At 49.9% G+C, this 19455-nt stretch overlaps 1 protein-coding gene across 1 annotated transcript in view; it reads right to left on the bottom strand.

Annotated features, from left to right (window-relative positions):
• Nucleotides 1-19218, bottom strand: part of LOC132320986 (hydrocephalus-inducing protein homolog) — a 34773-nt gene extending 15555 nt beyond the window's left edge. The window contains exons 1-7 of the mRNA XM_059834609.1: nt 19120-19218; nt 18478-18642; nt 11343-11581; nt 6720-6975; nt 4591-4734; nt 3037-3180; nt 1868-2181 (exon numbers count right to left, since the gene is read on the bottom strand). Coding sequence (XP_059690592.1) covers nt 1868-2181; nt 3037-3180; nt 4591-4734; nt 6720-6975; nt 11343-11581; nt 18478-18642; nt 19120-19218 — 1361 coding nt within the window. The remainder of the gene's footprint in view (nt 1-1867; nt 2182-3036; nt 3181-4590; nt 4735-6719; nt 6976-11342; nt 11582-18477; nt 18643-19119) is intronic.
• Between the last annotated feature and the right edge of the window lie 237 nt (nt 19219-19455).

Here is a 19455-nt window from a genome sequence, read left to right on the forward strand (position 1 = left end):
TGAAGAGTAAGGAGGAAAAAATGGGTTGAACAATTAGAGGAAAAAAGAAAAGAGATCCAAGCACACAGCATCTTCTCCAGGCAGAGAAACAACACTTTTCTCTCCTGGCCAAAATAAATGTGTGTGTGTGTCTGATTGACGCTGGGAGCCTCTGATGATTGGCTCCAGCAAGGTTAGATGTATGGACGGTTAAATTCTATTGATCTCACCTTCATGGGACCTCGTGTTTGATTCCCTCAGTGTCAGACTGAGTGACCTTGATCGGACAATTTAGAATACCAACAGTGCTTAATGTGGACCAGAAATAACATCTGACATGTTGCCCTTCTGCAGGGCTCTTCACGAGCCATTTGAGGTGTGAATAGCTTGGAGACAGTCTTCATTTCCAGCTCTGCCACAGAGGATCACATGGTGTCTGCTGAGGGACCCAGAGAGAGTACATTACTGCTTAATTAAAATGCAGAGCAGAAAAGGGAGCTGTTGTAACATCCACAGTGCTAACGAGCCAGCAAAGGGGCTATGCCAAACCCTTTGGAGCCGAGGCTGCTATCCTGCCAGATGCTCTGGACCCTCAGCTGCTACCGACTCAGCAGAGTTGGGTGACTCCGTGTCCACTGGAAGAATGAGCACCTGCAGGCTCAGGTCCAGCAAAGCCTTTTTAGGTGGAGACCGGGGTAATTAAAAGCTGAAAACTGATTCAGCATTTACATTTCCAAAAACCTAAACTGGTTCTAAAAAAAGAAGAGTCAAGATAAACAGGCAATCGGCCAACAAGTGGCTCCAGAGGAAATTAATTCCACACAGGCTTTGCTGTAATACGTTTGTTTCTCTTACTATAAAATACATGCATTGTTCTATCATCAAAATTAGATTTTCCCTTTAGCTAGTAATTAAACCCTAATCTCATTTACCAGGAGATGACAGGGGCCTCCAAGCAGAGCTTACAGCCCTGCTCCTCTTCCCCTGCCCACCTCTCTCCACCTGCTTTTGCAGAGTTTCCTCTGCATTTTAGGGTCTGTTCTTGAAGGTGCCATGCATCAAGAAGGGCCACACTAAAGACTTCTTGTTACTTGCCAAGAGCCAGCTGTGAATGGGCTACCCCAATGCCCAGGTCTTCTCCCCCAAGCCCTCCTCATAACCATAGCTAATTTCCACTTCCCAGTAGGTTGTCTCCTCTGAGACAGATCCCAATGCCCTAAACAAAACTGTTTATTGAGGATCTCTACTATTTGTAATAGCAGCACTTCAATGCACAATGGCTAACTTTGCTCGGTTTCCTAAGGCATTATGGAAAACCCATTTGCTACTGTAATCAAAACTGCCCAGACTAGACTTTTGTACTATGCAGAGAGGCCACAGCAGGAGGAACTGCTAGAAATGTGTTTATAGATCTGCTCCAGCAGGACTGCATGATTGGCTTGGAAACCACAGACCAGCGCTGGGTGGCCCTGCTCCCAGGGGATGTTCAGACAAGTCCTCCCACCAACACCTACAGCTGTACCCAAAGCTGCAGCAGAACCTGCCATTTCGCTGTAAAACACTAAAGAGCTGTTTGGCGAATGTAACGTGCAGTTGAGCAGATGAAAACTCACTTCACCAAGGTGGTAATTGCCTCAGGCCATGAAGGTCTGAGAAAGCAGCTTTCCACACCAGCTTTCCTGGAGAATGCTGCCTCTTTCCCAGCATCAAACTGGTGGAGATCACCTATTCCCTGCGCATCTAGCCTGACCACAGCTGGTAGGTGTTCTTTCCACAAGGGAAAGTTGAAAGCAATTCGTCGGATGCCAGGCAAACAGCTTGGTCTTTGCAAAGTACAAACAGGACACTGGGAAGAAGAGCTTCAAGGAGAGGGTAGAGGCGCACATACCTCATCTGGTCCACGTGGCTGTCCATCAGGAAGGACCAGTGGTACCGGACAGGAAGTGGGCTGCAGTTTGTCATCCTGACATAACGCACAGCTTCGGTGTCATTCAAGAGGCACCCAAAGTCCACGGCCATGGTCGGGAAATGGAGATTGGGGAAGTAGACTTCTCCCCGAACGGTGACCTGCTCCTCCTGAGGGTGCTCGAGAAAGCGTATCTTCAGAGCCTTCTCTGCTACCCAGATATTCAAACCCTCTTCATAAGCAGGGTTAAATCTGATGGAGAGATGAAGTTCCTCTCCTATCTCCAGCTTCATGGGCTGCAAGGAGATGAAGAGTATTAACCACCAGTGTGATGAAGTCCCAAGGTCTGACGGCATGAAAATGTAAATATTCAACGTGTGACCCCAACGTGGCCTTCTCAGTTCATCCTTCCTTTTCTTCACAGTGTGCGCCTGCCCGCAAGCACCACAACACTCTGGTCTGAGACTATCTCACGCTCATGCCTCTGGGCTCTGAATCCATACAAGAGGGAAAGAAATATTGTCCTCCTGAATTCTGGACCCACAGAAGCTATACGCTAAATACATAACCAAACCAGCACTCTGGCAAGCCCGGGCCTTTTGCCCCAACTCTAGAGGAACATCTTTTTCCTCACAGCACAAGCGCAACGGCATTGCAGCCTCACCCTTGCAGGTGCTAGTCACTGGCACGGCACAGAAATGGTGGCCGTGCCTACCACAACACGTTTAGCAGAGTCCATACCCAACACCTTCCACCAACAATGGGGCAGGTGCCAGGGAGCAGCTGGAGGAGCATCCTCAGCCTTCCTGAAAGCAGGGCTGCCCTTGAAGGGAGCAAGCTGCTCTTGAGGTTATCCAAGGATGGCTGCTGGAGAGCTAGGATGGTTTCCAGGAGACACCTTTACTACATGGCGTGCCCAGACCTAGTTGCACGCTCCCCTCTCCTCATGGCTTAGAGCCAGGACGCATTTCCCCAATTCAGATGATATTTCGTTTCCTTCAGCAACTCGTTTCAAATCTAATTTAGTTCAGGCCAGTCTACTGCTGATTCTAAAGAATAAACCTCTCTACCAGAGGACCTCCCAACAGAAATGCACCACCACTCTCCTCCCTCTTCAAACCCCACCAGCAGGAAGGTCCACGGCTGCTCACCTGAACATCTGCGGGGAGGGGCTGCCGGTCCGCATCGCAGATCACGAAGGGTTGCTCCAAGGCCAGGACAACGCTGAGTGGCAGGGAGGACATGTTTTTTAATGAAAGAGGCTGGTACTGAAGAGTTAGGACATCACTGGGTTGCTACAGAAACAGGAGACAAGGAAAAAAAGCAACCTGAAGCGGCCACGGACCTCCTTCCCCTCTCTGATGCATTTCAAGGTTTTCAACCCCAAAAGAGCATACATCTCTATTTACTATTTTTATTCACTTCTACCCTTCTAGAAAGGTTTCCTTGAAGTAGATCAGATGCTTTTCGTGTTTAGAAACTAGAGCATCCCCCGGGGGACAGGGAAACAGTCTCACGTACAGATGGGGGGATAGGACCCCGAGAGGAGGCAGCTGCTTGAACAAGATCAAAAGAGAACGTGAACCCAGAGCTTTTGTCTCTGCGTGGTTTATATAAACTAGACAGGCTTTGGGAAACTACTTTGGGGTGTATTGACATCAATCAGCTGCAGCTTCGTAGTACTCGATAAATCAGAGCGTGTGGCATCAAGCAGACCACAGGCAGACATCAGGCAGAGCTGAAAAGCTTCTAATTAAACCTGAACTCCCTGCTCACAGGATTTTGTGCTTCTCTGGAAGCCTGGGAACCAGAGGAGAGACCTGAAAACACAGAAACTAAATAATGAAGTATCTTCTCTTTTTCAGACACCTCATGGGAGAGAGAAAGATGATGCAGGAGTCAGGATCCAGAGACTAGAGGGCTCCTCCTTTGTGTTGATATTACCATCACTGCAGCTGAAGGACATCTGCGGGTCCTTTGAAGAAAGTGAGGCTTGGGGAAATGCAAAGAGCATACCAAGAGCAGAGAAGGCAAAGAGAGACAAGAGATGACAGTTTTCCCTCATCAGCCTGAGGAGCTGACAGCTCTCTCAGTTTTTCTCAGCTCCCCTACAGGATCAGTGTTCAGACTTCACTGTGCCTTGAAGGAGGATCCTCAAAAACCTCCCTTTATACTGAGTACAGAAACTGGTGTCTCTCTAGAAGTGGCCACGATCCCCCTTCAGCAGAGCAGCTGTAATCTCAGTTTTACATCAGTGAAGTTAAAAACCAGTCCCATCCCTGAAAACGTCCTCACTTACTTTACAAAGCACCTCAGGAGGGGTGAGGAGGGGGTTTAGCATTGCTCAGCTGCAGCTCTCTGCTCTCCCACCCACAGCCCCAGCACACGAGGGGGCTGCGCAAAGCCCACGCTGTTCTCGTGGGTCCCACACGTCTCACCCTGTGCCCTTGGCTCAGCAGCTCAATTCTGTATCCACATCAAGAAAGGCCGAATACGGCTGGTGAGACTGTCCCCAAGCCCAGAGGAACGAAATAATGATCTCGGTGTTAATGGCAAAAACTTGGTCCTGCTCAAATCAATAGTCAAAGCCCTGAGGACTCGGACAAGATATTTAACTTCCCCCTTTGAACACAAGCACACACACCCCACGGGCTCTCAGTCATCAGCCAAGCTATTCAATGCCAGCATGCAATCCGCAGACTTACCTTCTCCACCCGGAAAGTGATTTCTCTGCAGGATATTTGCAGAATGGGAGCAACGAACTCACAGGTGACGTCCACTTGCATGATCTGTGCCTTCCCTGCCTTGCTCCCCACCATGGCGTGACACAGCAGCCGCTCCTTCACCACCTGCATGCAAGAGTCACACGTCACCCAGCGGGTGCTAGCAGGGCGTCCAGAAAACACCCCGCATTTGCTAGCCACCCGACCGTGGACATAAAGGATTTTGATAGCCTGGATAAAAACTGTGCCATGGGATCTTGGCCATCAACCATCAACAGGTATTACTGCCCTAAAGTGACAGTCACTCGTCTCCTCAACAGCCCTCTCTCTTTCTATGCTACACCCTATTTATGCTGCACTCAAACATCCATACCGCTACACCCCAACATCCACAAAAGGCACTTGAGTCACGTGCTGTCTACAATCGTAATAATCCCTGCCCCAAATGATGCTTGTTTTGATGTGCCCCATCGCTAAGCATAATCCTTACAAAAAGCTGTAGGAACTGATTAAAAAAATATATAACTATATTAAGGGAAACAAGTGGTAGAAGGGCCAATGGCAGCAAACCCTCCCTTGGAAGCTTAGTGGAAAGGATACATGGCAAAAACCCAAATAGCCAGCCTGCCTTCAGGTAAAGAGGGGATCACTCATTCCTAGGATGTACTGTGCCCTTCTAGAGCTGCTTTGAAAAGAAATCTCCCTAGGAAAGAGATGTCTTGCACTCCACACAAAAACCCTCTGCTGAAGCTGGATGCTCTTATGTTCAAGACTTTTTCCTGATTTCTCATGGTTTCACTTTCCCAAATTCCTCCTGTCATTTCTCATTCTTCCCTCTGGTACAACACCACAACCCAACAACTCCTCGGAGTCTACAGCCTCCAAAATCATCTGTGTTGCACAGGCAGTGCAGGCAGTTGGGCTTCTGACCAACCTGAAGAAAATTAAGTTCCCAAGACCCAAGTAAGGTGGAAAGCCCACTCCCAGGGTCTGGGCTTTGACTGCATGAGCCAGGCAGCCACAGCTGAGCTCACAGATCCCCTTTGGCCTTTCCAGGCAAGACACCCTCACCAGTGCCCTGATCACTTTGTTTCCTTTCCAGTACCTTTTTCCCTCTTCAGCAAAACCTTTGGGCTCAGAACTGCACAGGGACAATCCCATCACAGTCAATTGAGTGAGTAATCAAGTCTTCCTCAAGCTGCCACTGGGGCAACCCTTTAAAAAAACCTTTCAAAGCACTGGTATCAGCAGGAGCTTAATGCAGATTTAGTCCATAGTTGCTTAAACATCTGTGCCCAGTGGTCCTGGAGCCAGGGAATGCACACCAGGGGTAGCTGGCAGTTTCTCTGCAGAGTTGGATTCCCCCTGGAAAGAAGGGTCCAGGGAGAACGCCCAGTGACCCTGCTGAAATCCCCCCCCTCTCAGCTGCCATCCAAGGCTGCTGCAAGACCTGGCTGCCCTTGGGACACCGGGGCTGGCTGAGAGACTGGGGCGAGCTGTTATGGAAATACTGACAAAAGTCAAGCTGCCAATTATAAAGGTCCCTGGGAACAGGCTCCCACATGGGGAATGATCATTAGAGCTGACACACCCTGTTCGTTTTTTTTTCCTCCAGGACTCAGTGCTAGACAAGCCCTCTGCTTACGTTTGTCTACAGAGGAAAAATGATGCTGCTCCCAGACACTCCCTCCCTTCACAGGTGGTTTGTTTTGCTCACTGCTTCCCCCAGATAGATGACCTTGCATTTTTTAATCTACTTTCTGCCTGTGCCCCTAGTGTAAGTAGAACTTATTTGCCCTGCCCTTCCTTTCTGCCCCAGCACACGACACCTTATAAGCTGCCCTTGGCCCCTGAAGTAGCAATACTTCCTTCAGCCCCCATTTTGGTGTCAGCAAGTTGGGTTTATGGTAGTTCTAGAAACACAAAAAAGCCTTAGCAACTGATGGTGGCCAGCAAGAAAAGCAACTGGTGCTCCCATCGTAACTTGTGGCATTAAAACAGTTTCTGGAAAGCTCTTGCTCATTTTCGCAGGCAAATGTCAAGGGGCTGCAAAAGAAGTCCCAGTGGACGTGATCTGATGGGAAAGGCTCAGCCCTCATGGGGGACCTCACCTGCGGAGTGCTGGAGAAGCCTTCCAGCGTCATCTCCACAGTCTTGCCCGGCATCAGCTCCATCCTCAGAGGCCGAAGCTTAAACACGGGGCAGGCAGGTTTGGGGTTCTGGGCGGAATCTTTGCCCTTGGTGGCACCAATGGCAGGGAGACGACGATGCCGGTGAAATGGGCTGAAACCTTCTGTTGTCCAATACAGGTATTGGGTGCGTCGCCCTTTATTCGTCATCTTGAAGTGGTAGCAGCAGGGGTCCAGGCTAGAAGAGAAGCAGAGATGGAAAATGTCACGGGAGCTGTCATTTCCCAGCGATCACCCAGCTTCAGTACCCTGAAGGCATTATCCAACTGCACACTCAGCAATAAAGGCACCTCCCAAAAGGCTGACCTAGCTCAAAGCTACAGCAAGAGCCAGACCTTGGCTGCCCCGAAGTTTATCACCATCCAGCAGCTGCTCTGGTTGTGCACAGCAGGGAAAAGCTTCGTGAAGAACATTGTGGTGGGTTGACCTCGGCTGGACGCCAGGTGCCCACCAAGCCGCTCAATCACTCCCCTCCTCAGCAGGACAGGGGGGAGAAAATAAGATGGAAAAAAACTCGTGGGTCACGAGAAAGGCAGTTTAATACGGCAAAAGCAAAGGCCGCGCACAGAAGCAAAGGAAAAGAAAAGATTTATTCTCTGCTTCCCATCAGCAGGCGATGTCTAGCCACTTCCCGGGAAGCAGGGCTTCAGTACGCTTAGCGGTTGCTCCAGAAGACGCACGTCGTAATAACGAATGCCCCCCCTTCCACCTTCTTCTCTTAGCTTTTATTGCTGAGCAGACGTCATATGCTATGGAATACCCCTTTGGGCAGTTTGGGTCAGCTGTCCTGGCTATGACCCCTCCCAAGATCTTGCCCACCCCCAGCCTAGTGGTGAGGGGGGAGTGTCGGAGAGACAGCCCTGGTGCTGTGCGAGCACTGCTCAGCAGTACCCAAAACACTGGTGCCTTATCGACACCTTCCAGCTACCAATACAAAGCACAGCACTATGAGGGCTGCTGCGGGGAAAATGAACTCCATCTCAGCCAGACCCAACACAAACATCATCTCAGTTGCTGCAAACAGAGCATCAACAGCCTTTGGGGCTTAATAATCAGAGTATTTTTCCAAGGGGCTTCCTGCAGGTCTCGCTGCATCAGACACTGAGCTGGCCTGGCCTGGCTGCAAGTGGAGGGAGGAACAGCTTCGCTGCCATTTCACCTTCCCCTTGGGAGCTGCTGCCTCAGGTGGCTTCCTCCAAAGATGCTACTGGGGAGGCTGCAGGGTATACAGACTCATCTGGTGATCCGGGCACCACCTGCCTCACTGGTGGGATCCCCCTCATCCCCCCATCCCTTAGAGAGCAGCCAACCCTCATCGCCCCCAACATATCGCCCTTTGCCTCAACAGTGCAGCTGGTTTTGTAGTTTAGGGAGATAAATGCACTCTGAGAACACAGGATCAACAGAAGTTTTCCCAATACGAACACGGCAGCAAGACCAGCTCTAGCTGCTGAGGGAACGGAGCGACAACCAGAGATGAAGAACTAGAGCTAGATATAAAGCCAGATGAATATTCAATGGAAATTGATTCCTTCAGGTAAAGAAACACTAACCGCAGGCTAGTCTGGAGTCATTATTTTACCCTCTATAAAGCTGAGCATGACCAGGAAATGAAGAGTTCCTGGAACAGTTATTGTCTTTTTGAAAGGTACAGAACATGTGGCTTACAAAATGCATGTCTGCCATAAACAGCTAAATACAAACACACAAGCATATACTATAGAACAAACAAGTCTGTGAAACAGACTGTTAAAAAAAAAATAACGAGGTTTACAAGTTTAATATGAAATGGTGTGTGTTGTGGAGAGCAACGGATGAAAGCTCGGAGCAGCTCTGGGGAGATGCAGAATTTGTGGCTCTGGGTGTATTGGGTTTGCGTGGCAGCGCTTTGGTAGCAGGGGGGGCTACAGGGGTGGCTTCTGTGAGAAGCTGCTAGAAGCTTCTCCTATGTCTGATAGAGCCAATGCCAGCCGACTTCAAGACGGATCTGCCACTGGCTAAGGCTGAGCTTATCAGCAACAGTGGTAGCGGCTCTGTGATAACATATTTAAGAAGGGGGAAAAAACGGGAAGCGGCAGCCGGAGAAGAGAGGAGTGAGAATATGTGAGAGAAACAACTCTGCAGACCCCCAGGTCAGTGAAGAAGGAGGGGGAGGAGAGGCTCCAGGCGCCGGAGCAGAGATTCCCCTGCAGCCCGTGGTGAAGACCATGGTGAAGCAGGTTGTCCCCCTGCAGCCCATGGAGATCCACGGTGGAGCAGATATCCACCTGCAGCCCGTGGAGGACCCCACGCTGGAGCAGGTGGATGCCCGAAGGAGGCTGTGATCCTGTGGGAAGCCCATGCTGGAGCAGGCTCCTGGCAGGACCTGTGGAGCTGTGGAGAGAGGAGCCCACGCTGGAGCAGGTTTGCTGGCAGGACTTGCGATCCCGCGGGGGACCCACGCTGGAGCAGTCTGTTCCTGAAGGACTGCACCCCGTGGAACGGACCCATGCTGGAGCAGTTCATGAAGAACTGCAGCCCGTGGGAAGAACCCACGTTGGAGAAGTTCATGGAGAACTGTCTCCTGTGGGAGGGACCCCACGCTGGAGCAGGGGAAGAGCGTGAGGAGGAAGGAGCGGCAGAAACAACGTGTGATGAACTGACTGCAACCCCTATTCCCCGTCCCCCTGCGCCGCTCGGGGGGAGAGGTAGAAAAATCGGGAGTGAAGTTGAGCCCAGGAAGAAGGGAGGGGTGGGGGGAAGGTGTTGGGTTTTTTTAAGATTTGCTTTTACTTCTCATTATCCTACTCTGGTTTTGATTTGTAATAAATTAAACTAATTTCCCCAAGTTGAGTCTGTTTTGCCCATGATGGTAATTGGTGAGTGATCTCCCTATGTCCTTATCTCGACCTACGAGCCTTTTCCTCATATTTTCTCTCTCCTGTCACAGAATCACAGAATCACTACGGTTGGAAAAGACCTGTAAGATCATCAAGTCCAACCTGGGGGAAAAAAAAAAAAGACAAACAAAAAAAAAACCACCAAAACCCACCACACAACAACAAGCCACAACCCACCCAACACCACACAGCACCACGTCCATCAAGCTACATGCCACAATGCCACATCCACACGCTCCTTGAATATCTCCAGGGAGGGTGACTCTACCACCTCCCTGGGCAGCCTATTCCAATGTTTCACTACTCTCTCGGTAAAGAGAGTCCAGCTGAGGAAGGGGAGTGAGTGAGCAGCTGTGTGGTGATTAGTCCGGCTGGGCTTAAACCACAACACTGGGAAAGCCCAACTCATCGGAGATGTTACTGGGGTCCCACCACAGCTCACTCGGTGGCAGTTCTGCAGCCGACACCAACGGCAACAACTCCAAACAGAGCCTGCGGGTGAAGGGGGGCAGAGCACAATGACATGAGCCACCCCAACATTGTCCCCTGTGTTGTGTAGCCAATCTGTGGCTGCACAGAGCACAGGACACGCTGGGCAAGCACCAACCTCCCTGCAACATCCCTGCTGATGTGGATGGCTTGTGGATGCATATTTAAGTTGCTAAAAATCTATCCTAAATGCTTAAGGTAGGATTAACCTGCTCTTTCTAACCAAAAATGTAGGTATCGGAGCACTGTGGACCCTCTTTGCGGCCAGGGAAAGCAACAGGCACCTCGAGAAGATGATGCCTCTCGCCCCAAAAGGTCTCCAACACAAGGCAAGCAGCACTTTGCAAAGGCTTATTTCCCTCCCCTGTTTAGAAGGACGTGCCTGGTTTCAGACACACACGGTAGCATCAACAAATCCCCTCCTCCGAGCCAAGCTCTTTCAATGAATACTCTCAATTTATCCCGCCCAACCTCAGCAGACCTCTCCTCCTCTCCCTTTCAGAGCTGGGCCTGCAGCCACCCTCGCTTGCCCGTGCCCCGGGCTGCTGCTGCGGTGTTGACGGAGGAGACAGGGAGGAAAGCAGGCAGGAGAAACCAGGAAAGAGCAACTACGTCTAATAAAGAGCAGCCTGGCAGGGGAGCCAGGGAAGACGAGTGAACTGAGGGATGATACAGGGCAAAGACAAATTCTGCTGCTCCTCCAGGACTCCCGGCAGAGGGGAAATAAAGCAGCACCATCACTTTACTCGAGGAGTTGCTAACAAGTTACCTCCATGGTTTTCCGCTGTTGCAAGACGATACTCCATTGTGAGTGAAAAAGCAAGCCATGTTACTGCAAAGGGAAATATGTTTATACTCGTGATGTAGTGTTTTCCAGCAGGAGGCTTATGGGACCTGCTGGTTTTCCTCTGTATTTTTATCTGATGAAGTGAGGAAATAAAGGTATTAGAAGTAAGGGCAATTCAGTGACAATGTAGCAACTGGTGTCCATTTTGGTGGCTTTTGAGGGCATCTAACATCTTTCAAATGGCCACAAAATGCTTCTAAAGGAATTCCTGTGGCTTCAGTGAAACAGAGCCAGGACCTTGAGCACGGAAGGAGAACTAGCCTGAAGGACTACAGCAAAACTCCTCCTGGCTGAGCCCACGGCAGAAGCGGGAGCTGAGAGGTAGCCTACCTGAAGTGGCGTCCCAAGTTGAGCTCCGGACCAAAGGGTTTGTCGGTGACAATGGTGGTGCCAATGCCGACAGCCCGGACGGGGATGACATAGGAACGGCTGTTCTCTATGAACAGGTTCACCTCGTCCCTGAATTTCTCCGTGTCGTCCAAGTTTGCGATGATGGTTACAGACACCTCCGTCTCGGGGGGGATCACTCCTTTACTGGGTTCAATCCTCCAGCGCGAGCGTTTGCCAGCCTGCAAGACAAGCCAAACACTAACTTAGCATGGAAGCCATGGACCCTGGTCTCTTGTGGGGTGCAGGAAAAGGAAGGACTAAAAGATATGAGGGTAAAAACCAGAAAGGCTTCATTTCCCTAAATCTAAGCTACGGTGTCTGCAAACAGCAACTCTGCAGGAGCTTTTACAACCTGTAGTTTACCCTCCTTTAACAGACTCACTTCATTAACCCCGTTTTGCCCGACCCAAGAGATGCTCATCCTCAGGAGAATGTTATTCCCGCTCCTCTTTTGGTCTCTCGTTCGGAGTGCACACCAAGGGAAGCTACTTTCTCTCTCCTGGCTTCCCAACAATGGTGGCCGGGTTTGCATGAAGGCTCAAGGCCAGAGGAAGCCAGAGGACTGCTCAAATCCCACCGTGGCAGCCACGTGCCTGGGGGATACTGCTGAGAGCCTGAAGAATAACTCTGCAAAACTGGTTGATCAAAACCCCAACACCAAAGTCGTCTCTCCCAAGAGTTAGGCAGTGCTTCTCAACAGCCCCTGAAGGACTGAAGCACTCGGTCCCCACTGATCACCAGCTGCAGCGAGGTGTCCCACTGTCCTTGGCTTTGAAACATTCAGCTGTAAGTGTTTACAGCAGGGCAGTAAAGAACTAAGCAGAAAGAAAGAGCAAGACATGCCCTGTGGGCATGGCCCGGGCTTCCCAAGCATTCTCTTCCTCTGGTTTCTCATGCACCTTGCACTACAGATGGGGCAATGAGGGGGCTGGACCCCCGGTCCATTTAAAAGCACAGTCGCAGGGAGCAAGCTTGCAGCGGACAAAGAGAAATGCATGCAATGTTCCCCGGCCAGCATGAAATGCACTGGGATGTAGATGTACGGCTTCAAAGCGTCCATCACAGTGTTAGTGGCACACACACCCCACAGTTCAGTGCTGTGTTTGGGACAACAGGCACTACTCACCCAAAACACCTCAGTATTCTAAGAGAAAAGGCTTTTTTCTTCTTTTTTTAATGAAAAGCAATGATGAGCTTGGAGGCCTGACATGATCCAAGTGCCTGATCCAGGTGAAGTCAGCTTGAGTTTCCATCTGTCAGCCTGGTGGCACTGAGCTCTAACAGGACACCAGACAGCCCAAGGGAGAAGAACACCAGAAAACCAAGCAGCACTTCAAAGTCATGGAAAGCATTTTAAATAACCCCCCCAAAACGACCTCTGCTAACAAGGGTAAGACTAGCGGGAGGACAGGGAAGCAGTAACTTGCTGAGCATTCAGGGTCCCGGCAGCGTGGGGAGGTGCCCCAGCTATGAAAACTCCTTAGGCTGACTGCACGTCAGGTCTGCATGCCTGCATCCCAGGATGGAGCATGCCAAAGGCATCAAAATTATTCCAGGCACTGGCAAAACTAATAAACTCAGTTCCAGGCTCTTCAAAGCCTTCCCTCCCCACAGCCCGCACAAATTGCTCAGATAACAACAAAATTGCACATCAGCAAGAACAAAAAACAGAATCATTAAAACAGCATCTCTTTATCGGCACTGTTTTGAAGTTTATCTCCCTGTTCTGCTGTCTCTCCATATGACCATTTCTTTAATAAAGGGAATGTCATCAAAAGCTTGAGATAATATGCAATGAAATCAGGAAATGAAACAAAACCTGCACTAAATGAGGAGAGAAGCAAATATGGGAATGGGAACTGCATGTTCTCTCCTTGCTTACACCGAGTTTGACCAAAACTCTTTATATGCTGCCTGAAAATCACTTGATTCTCTCCAGGGAATCCCAGTGAGAAGATAAACAGGTGCAGCTTCTTTTTTTTTTTTTTAAATAAACAAAACATGGTCTCTTCTGCAACATCAGCTCCAGTTGAATCTGAGGGCAGCTCATCCCTGGGAAGGTGGAAGGGGATCTGCTCCCCAGGTGCTCTCCTGAAGACGACAACACATCTGGCTGGATGACCGCTGCTGGAGACCACGCGGCAGTGAGCTCCATCAGGAGCACAGGGCTCTGGATTAGGGAGGTCAAGGATCCCGTCAAAGGAGACAGGAGCCCAAAATTAGGAAACAGAGCACCGTCACTACAAGGGGAAGTCCCAAGAAAGCTTTCCTCTCTCCTCCCTCATTACAAGGCACCAGGAAAACACCGTTTGCCTCCCTGCGGTAGCACACAACACACCCAGCGCGGTGGTTATGCAGGCAGAAGAAAGCTGCTGCTGATGAACAAAAATTGCACCCTAGGCCTTGTCTTTTCCTTCCTGATCACACAGGTGTGATACGCAGCTGCCTTCTGTGATGCTGAGACATGTCATTCTTGGTAGCCAAATAAAAGATGCCTGAGGAGACAGAGTGACAACAAACAAGTAGGAAATGATCAAAGAAAGATGCTTTTTTCTCTCTGCCTTTCTGCAGGGAAAGCAAACACTTCCATTAATCAATACAACTCTTTTGCACTTGTCAATACAGCAAAAATCAGACACTTAGGGAAACAGGAAAAGAAGATGACAGCGACAGCAAGGAGGAGAAATGGCTGCTTTTTTCAGCAGGTCGCATCAGCCCCCAGCTAAGCTGCAGCAGCTCCTTCATGTTGACCTATTCCTCCAGTCTTTTTTACCACAAAAAAGGCAAACCCTCCCCTTGCGGGATCCACAGGATGCTCTAACAGGGCTGCCTGGCAGCTGGGAAAGCAATCTGACAAGGAAAGGTACGTCAGACAGACACAGGATTCAGTGGGTGAGCACGGGATGACACGCTGGCCCCAAGGGTCACAGCCCTGCAGCTACCCCGGCAAGCAGGGATAAGCCAACCAAGGACTAGGGTATGAAGTCCCTACACTCCACTACAAACCCAAAAAGCCCCATCTCAAGGCACAGCTTTGGAGGGGTTTTTTATTTCCTTCCTTCTGGTGGCAGAGATGCTCAGTGCTGCTCCCCACAACTCATCCGACAGACACAAGAGGGGTACGGGGAAGCCTGTGCACGATGAGGAGTACTCCAGGTAATTCCTTAAGTGTCTATCCCAAAGTGAAGTTATCCACAAAAAACATCTCTGCTTGCTCAGATAATGCTCTTTTCTCCCATAAAGCAAGAAGAAAGCTTGACTTGACAGGAACAGCAATTTGCATGTGGTGGTTAAGGATACCACCATGGCCATCTGCATTACAGCATTTTCCTTTTCTGCTTTGAACAAGACACCAGCCTTTTATTTGCCCTGTTGCTGCCCCTTAATCTAATCTCATTCAGTTTGTTGAGCTGCCAGTCAGCATGCTGTAATGTTGCTGATCCAACACTGCTCTGAAAATTTCAATCAAGAGCTCTTTCTTTCGAGTGGGGACCGTGATCCAGAAGCCTAACTGCAAAGAGCCAGGGTTTTGAGATTAGCCATCAAACGGGAAACAGGGAAATCCCAGCTCGCTGTCCTGCGGCAGTCTCCAAGCAGGAAATCAAAGCAGCAGCTTTGGCATCTTCGAGAACACAAGACTTGGGTTCAGGGGCGCAAATGAATGAAGGATGCCCAGGTCACCCACCAGCTAGGCTAAGGGACGGCCGGAGCCAGTTCTGCTCTCAGAGCTACATGTGCAGGTCACCCTGACACCCGACTGCACCTCAAATTTTATCTCCAAAATTATTCAGTCCCCTCTTTTTCCCATCAATAAACTGCCAGGCAGCCTAAGGCAGCAGCAAAGGGCAAAACTTCAACCGAGGCAACAAAACAGCACCAAAGTAGGCAGCTGCTGGGGGCAAGGGAGTAGCTCGAGCACACCTCGCCTGCCACGGTGCTGCTCCCATCAGGCAGGCTCAGCATCACCGTCCTGAAGGGTCTGAAGAGCCCTTGCTGAAACGGCTGATCCAGCAGGTTCCCAGCACCTGCCTCCTCGAACATCTCCAGGATAGCAGCAGCTATCCTGAGAAGCCAAGACGCTCACCATGGGGTAACTCCATGCTGGGGAGTCAGCAGAGGGGCTATGGAACAGCAGAGGCCATCTTTGCTGCAGGGAAAGAAACCATCCCTGAACCACCTCATATTACAGTTCGAGTTATTGATTAGCACAATATTTGCAGAGATCGCCGGGAAGCAGGATGGGATTTATTGCCCAATCCCATAAGTTAGGGCACTGAGGCAATGGAGAGGCAGATATACCCCTGCAAGCTCCCTGGGTGCACTGCAAGCTGCCCAGGGGAGGGAGGGAAGGCATCACACCCCGATGGCAGGACCTAAACGGAGCTCTGCAGGTCAGTCTTGGGTACAAGCATGCAAACCCCATCATTTATACACCAGTACCACCCATCCGAGGTGGCTTGCTCTCTGCAGAGATGGAAAGCAGATTTTCCTTGTGGAGCCAAAGAAAGCTGCCCTGGGAATCCCCCACTTTGAGGTTATGTTTATGCTCCTGGGCACAGAAACTGGAGCGAACAAGCTGCAAAAGCAGCAAGAGGGAAATTCAGCCTGGGTTAACCAGCCCCAGAACTTCAACCCACCTAGCACAGAGAAGCACAAACCCCCTCCAAACCCTGTTTTCCTGCCTCCATCCCCCCTCCAGTGGGGAGCACATCCCACCCAGCCTCAGCACCAGAGCCCTTCCCGCCTGCATCAGCCCTGCTCCCCCTGCCAGGGAAGCAGCCAAGCTCTCCTCCTGCTACGCAGCTTGTCACACTAGGCAGCCTCCATGAATTAAATAACCTTCTTCTGCAGCTAGTCTCCAGAGATGCTCTGCAACCCTACGGAGTCTACAGACTCCGTCACTACACCACCCTTACAAGCATATTTTTGGGCAACAATCCAGCTGGGGTGACCCCCTATAAGTGTGAAACTCGCCTCACCACCAGCAGTTGGAGGACAGACCTCACACCCTAGTCTCTGTCGTCAGCTGGAGGTTGAGGCAAAGCAGATGCAGAGGGAACAGGGAAACCACAGGGAAACCCATGCCCTTTCAGGAGCAAAGGGCCACAGGGTTCCCTTCATCGCCTAGAGCTCCAAAAGCATGACTCTCAGAGCTAAATACCTTCCACAAAACAAAGGGACAACTTGTAAAAGTGATCCAGACTCATTTCTGCTCAAACATCTACGCAAACTTTCTATTTTACTGAGGGGTTCCCCAGAGAAAACTGCCCCCAGAGCCAGGCTCCTCTTGCCACGTTGTGATGGAATATCTCCCTTTCTCCCTCAGGGAGCGATATGGAAATGTTGCATAGAAAGGTCAAGTCACAGGCTGCTATGGACCATTTTTGCTGGAAAAGAGCCCCACAGATACTTACCATCTCTGCCCAGAAGGATGCAGGGATGACAGTCTGATTGCAGAGGCGGAGAGTTTGGGAAGCATCTTGTAAAACTTGGATACGGCCAAAATTTATTTTACTCGGGTGCACGGAGACAACTGGTCCTTCTCCAACGCTCACTAAATGGATCTTCTGCTCCAGGAAGCAGGTAGGAAAGATCAAGAAGAACAGGGAAAGTTTAAAAAGATTAGACAGCTCTAAGGGTACTCCTAGACTGAGGGATAATTAGGGTGGTTTGAAATTTCCAGTGTGGTAAGACTGAAACAGAAGGCCTGGAGCACGTGTGGGATCTGGAGCCATCCCATCTGAAAGCCACAAGCTCCCGGTATCAGGGGGTAAAGAAACCCAGTTTCCCACGCTTGCTTTTTCACACCTCCTCCACACTGTTAGCTCTCTTCCCTGTACCCTGTGCCTGCTCCCACCCCTTTTCCTGCTCAGTCTTGCCCCAAACCACCCTCCCTGACTTCTGCTGCTGCACAGCCCCACTTGGAGACTAACTTCGTTAACACTCCCAAAGCAACACCTGTGACAACCAGCACAAGTCAGAAGCAAAGCAGGCTCTTCAGAGTACAGATCATGCAAGTTACTTGCCTCTGATTTGTGCTTGTGTGTATTCCTGGTATTATATGAATAACAGACATAAATTCTAGTGGGGGGAAACCCTTCTTTTGAAGGGAAGCATGCCTTATATTTACAGAATCACAGAATCACTACGGTTGGAAAAGACCTGTAAGATCATCAAGTCCAACCTGGGGAAAAAAAAAAAAAAAAAAAAAAGCAAGCCAACCACCACACAACAACAACAAGGCACAACACACCAAAAACCAACCCACCCAACACCACACAGCACCATGTCCATCAAGCTACATCCCACAATGCCACATCCACACGCTCCTTGAATACCTCCAGGGAGGGTGACTCTACCACCTCCCTGGGCACCCTATTCCAATGTTTCACTACCCTCTCAAAAGTTCAAAAGTTCTCAAAAGCTTCAAAAGTTAGTATCATTTTCATTTAAAGTGTAACTAAATTTCATCTAGATTTCAGCTAGATGAAGCCAGGACACTACATACAATGTTCTCTCGACTACATTTTGTTGTCGCTGCTGCTGTTGTGTATGCAGATGGTGTGGAGACTCACGTGTCTTTGGCTGGGAGTTTTGGCAAAGAGATTTGATGGATATTTCTCAAACATGATGGGCCTGACTTCAGAAAAGCTTAAATCCAGCTTTGCACAAAACATCACTTCAGCATGTTTTCTTATGTGCTTGCTTTAGCAGGATTCAGGGAGGTCCCTGTGAGCTCCTGAGCAAAAGTCCTAATGAAGCAGCGGTTGCTGCTCATCTAATAATACAGCAGAGTAGGAGAGGCAGGGATCGTGCTGCATTTTAGACTGGGCTTGTTATCCCATCTCACATATCCATAATGAAATGCTGTGTCAGACACTTGGATTACCACCTAAGAGAATACCATCCTTCCTCTTCTCTGGGCATGAGCCATTGCTTATGCCATGGATCCCTTCTTTCCTTGTCCACACCAGCCATATATTACAAGTTCATGTTTTCCCAGGAAGAATCCCTGTACACTTTATGCCCCACCAAGATGAGTCGCACAAAGGCACACATCTCCCCTAGCACTCACCAGCGGGGATCCTTCGCTCCCAAACACCGCGACACGAGCCACTGGGTCCTGTGCTCCCGTCACCTGGGCTTCCAGTGTAACCGGGACCTCCACCAAGCTGCGAGGCTGGATAATCCCGCATGGCGTGGGGCTGGAGTACCACACAGGAGCATCCTTCTTGTGTTCCTATAAGGCACACAATCAAAACCAACTTTAAAGCTTCCTCAAAGGTCACTCTGAACTCCTGAACATCTGCCACAATGACAATTCACACACATTTTTAAAAATCCCTAGGAGAAAGCAGAAAGGCACAAAACCAGATGCAAGACTAGTATGGGCTTAGCATCTTGAGGGGTCCGAGAGCTGCTGCATGCACAAACACCTGCTCCTGTGCTGGCAGCCTCCTTGCAGCAGCCTTTCATGACCTTCTAAGTTCTCCTACATGAAAGCACCCCAAAGACTAGACTATAAACTGCTTCCTAAAGTTTATATTCAGGCAGGTTCCTATTTAACTGCTTTCTAAAGTTTCTATCCAGGTAGGTTCCTGTTCTCAGCAAACCTTTAGGTTTGACTATAAACCAGCAAGGTCTTCTCCAAAACTCCTTTTTTCCGAATATACCCCTTGACAACATTTGAGGAAAGGAGGTAGATGCGATGCCAAACCTGAGGAAGAACTGCATAGCAGCCTGGGAGATTGCTGTCGTTCTCAAGCGTCAGCATCTGCCGATACGGGTACTTTAGAAAGCACCGTCCAAATGTCATGACCGGGTTGAGCACTCGCAGCCGAGGAACGACGCATCTAGGCAAAGAGATGACCAAAAGGGAATTGGAGATACTGAGAGAACGTAGAATTTGTTTACTCCCCAAATAGCATGAAATGGAGCATAACACGTGTCACTGTCAAATGGACGCTTAAGACCCCTACAGCAATAAATTGCCTTTAATTTCTTTTTATACAACAACCTCTTGTAAAGGAGGAGCAAACCCTGAGTCTCAGCA

The sequence above is a fragment of the Gavia stellata genome, unplaced genomic scaffold, assembly GCF_030936135.1.
Source record: "Gavia stellata isolate bGavSte3 unplaced genomic scaffold, bGavSte3.hap2 HAP2_SCAFFOLD_89, whole genome shotgun sequence".
NCBI classification, from domain to species: domain Eukaryota; kingdom Metazoa; phylum Chordata; class Aves; order Gaviiformes; family Gaviidae; genus Gavia; species Gavia stellata.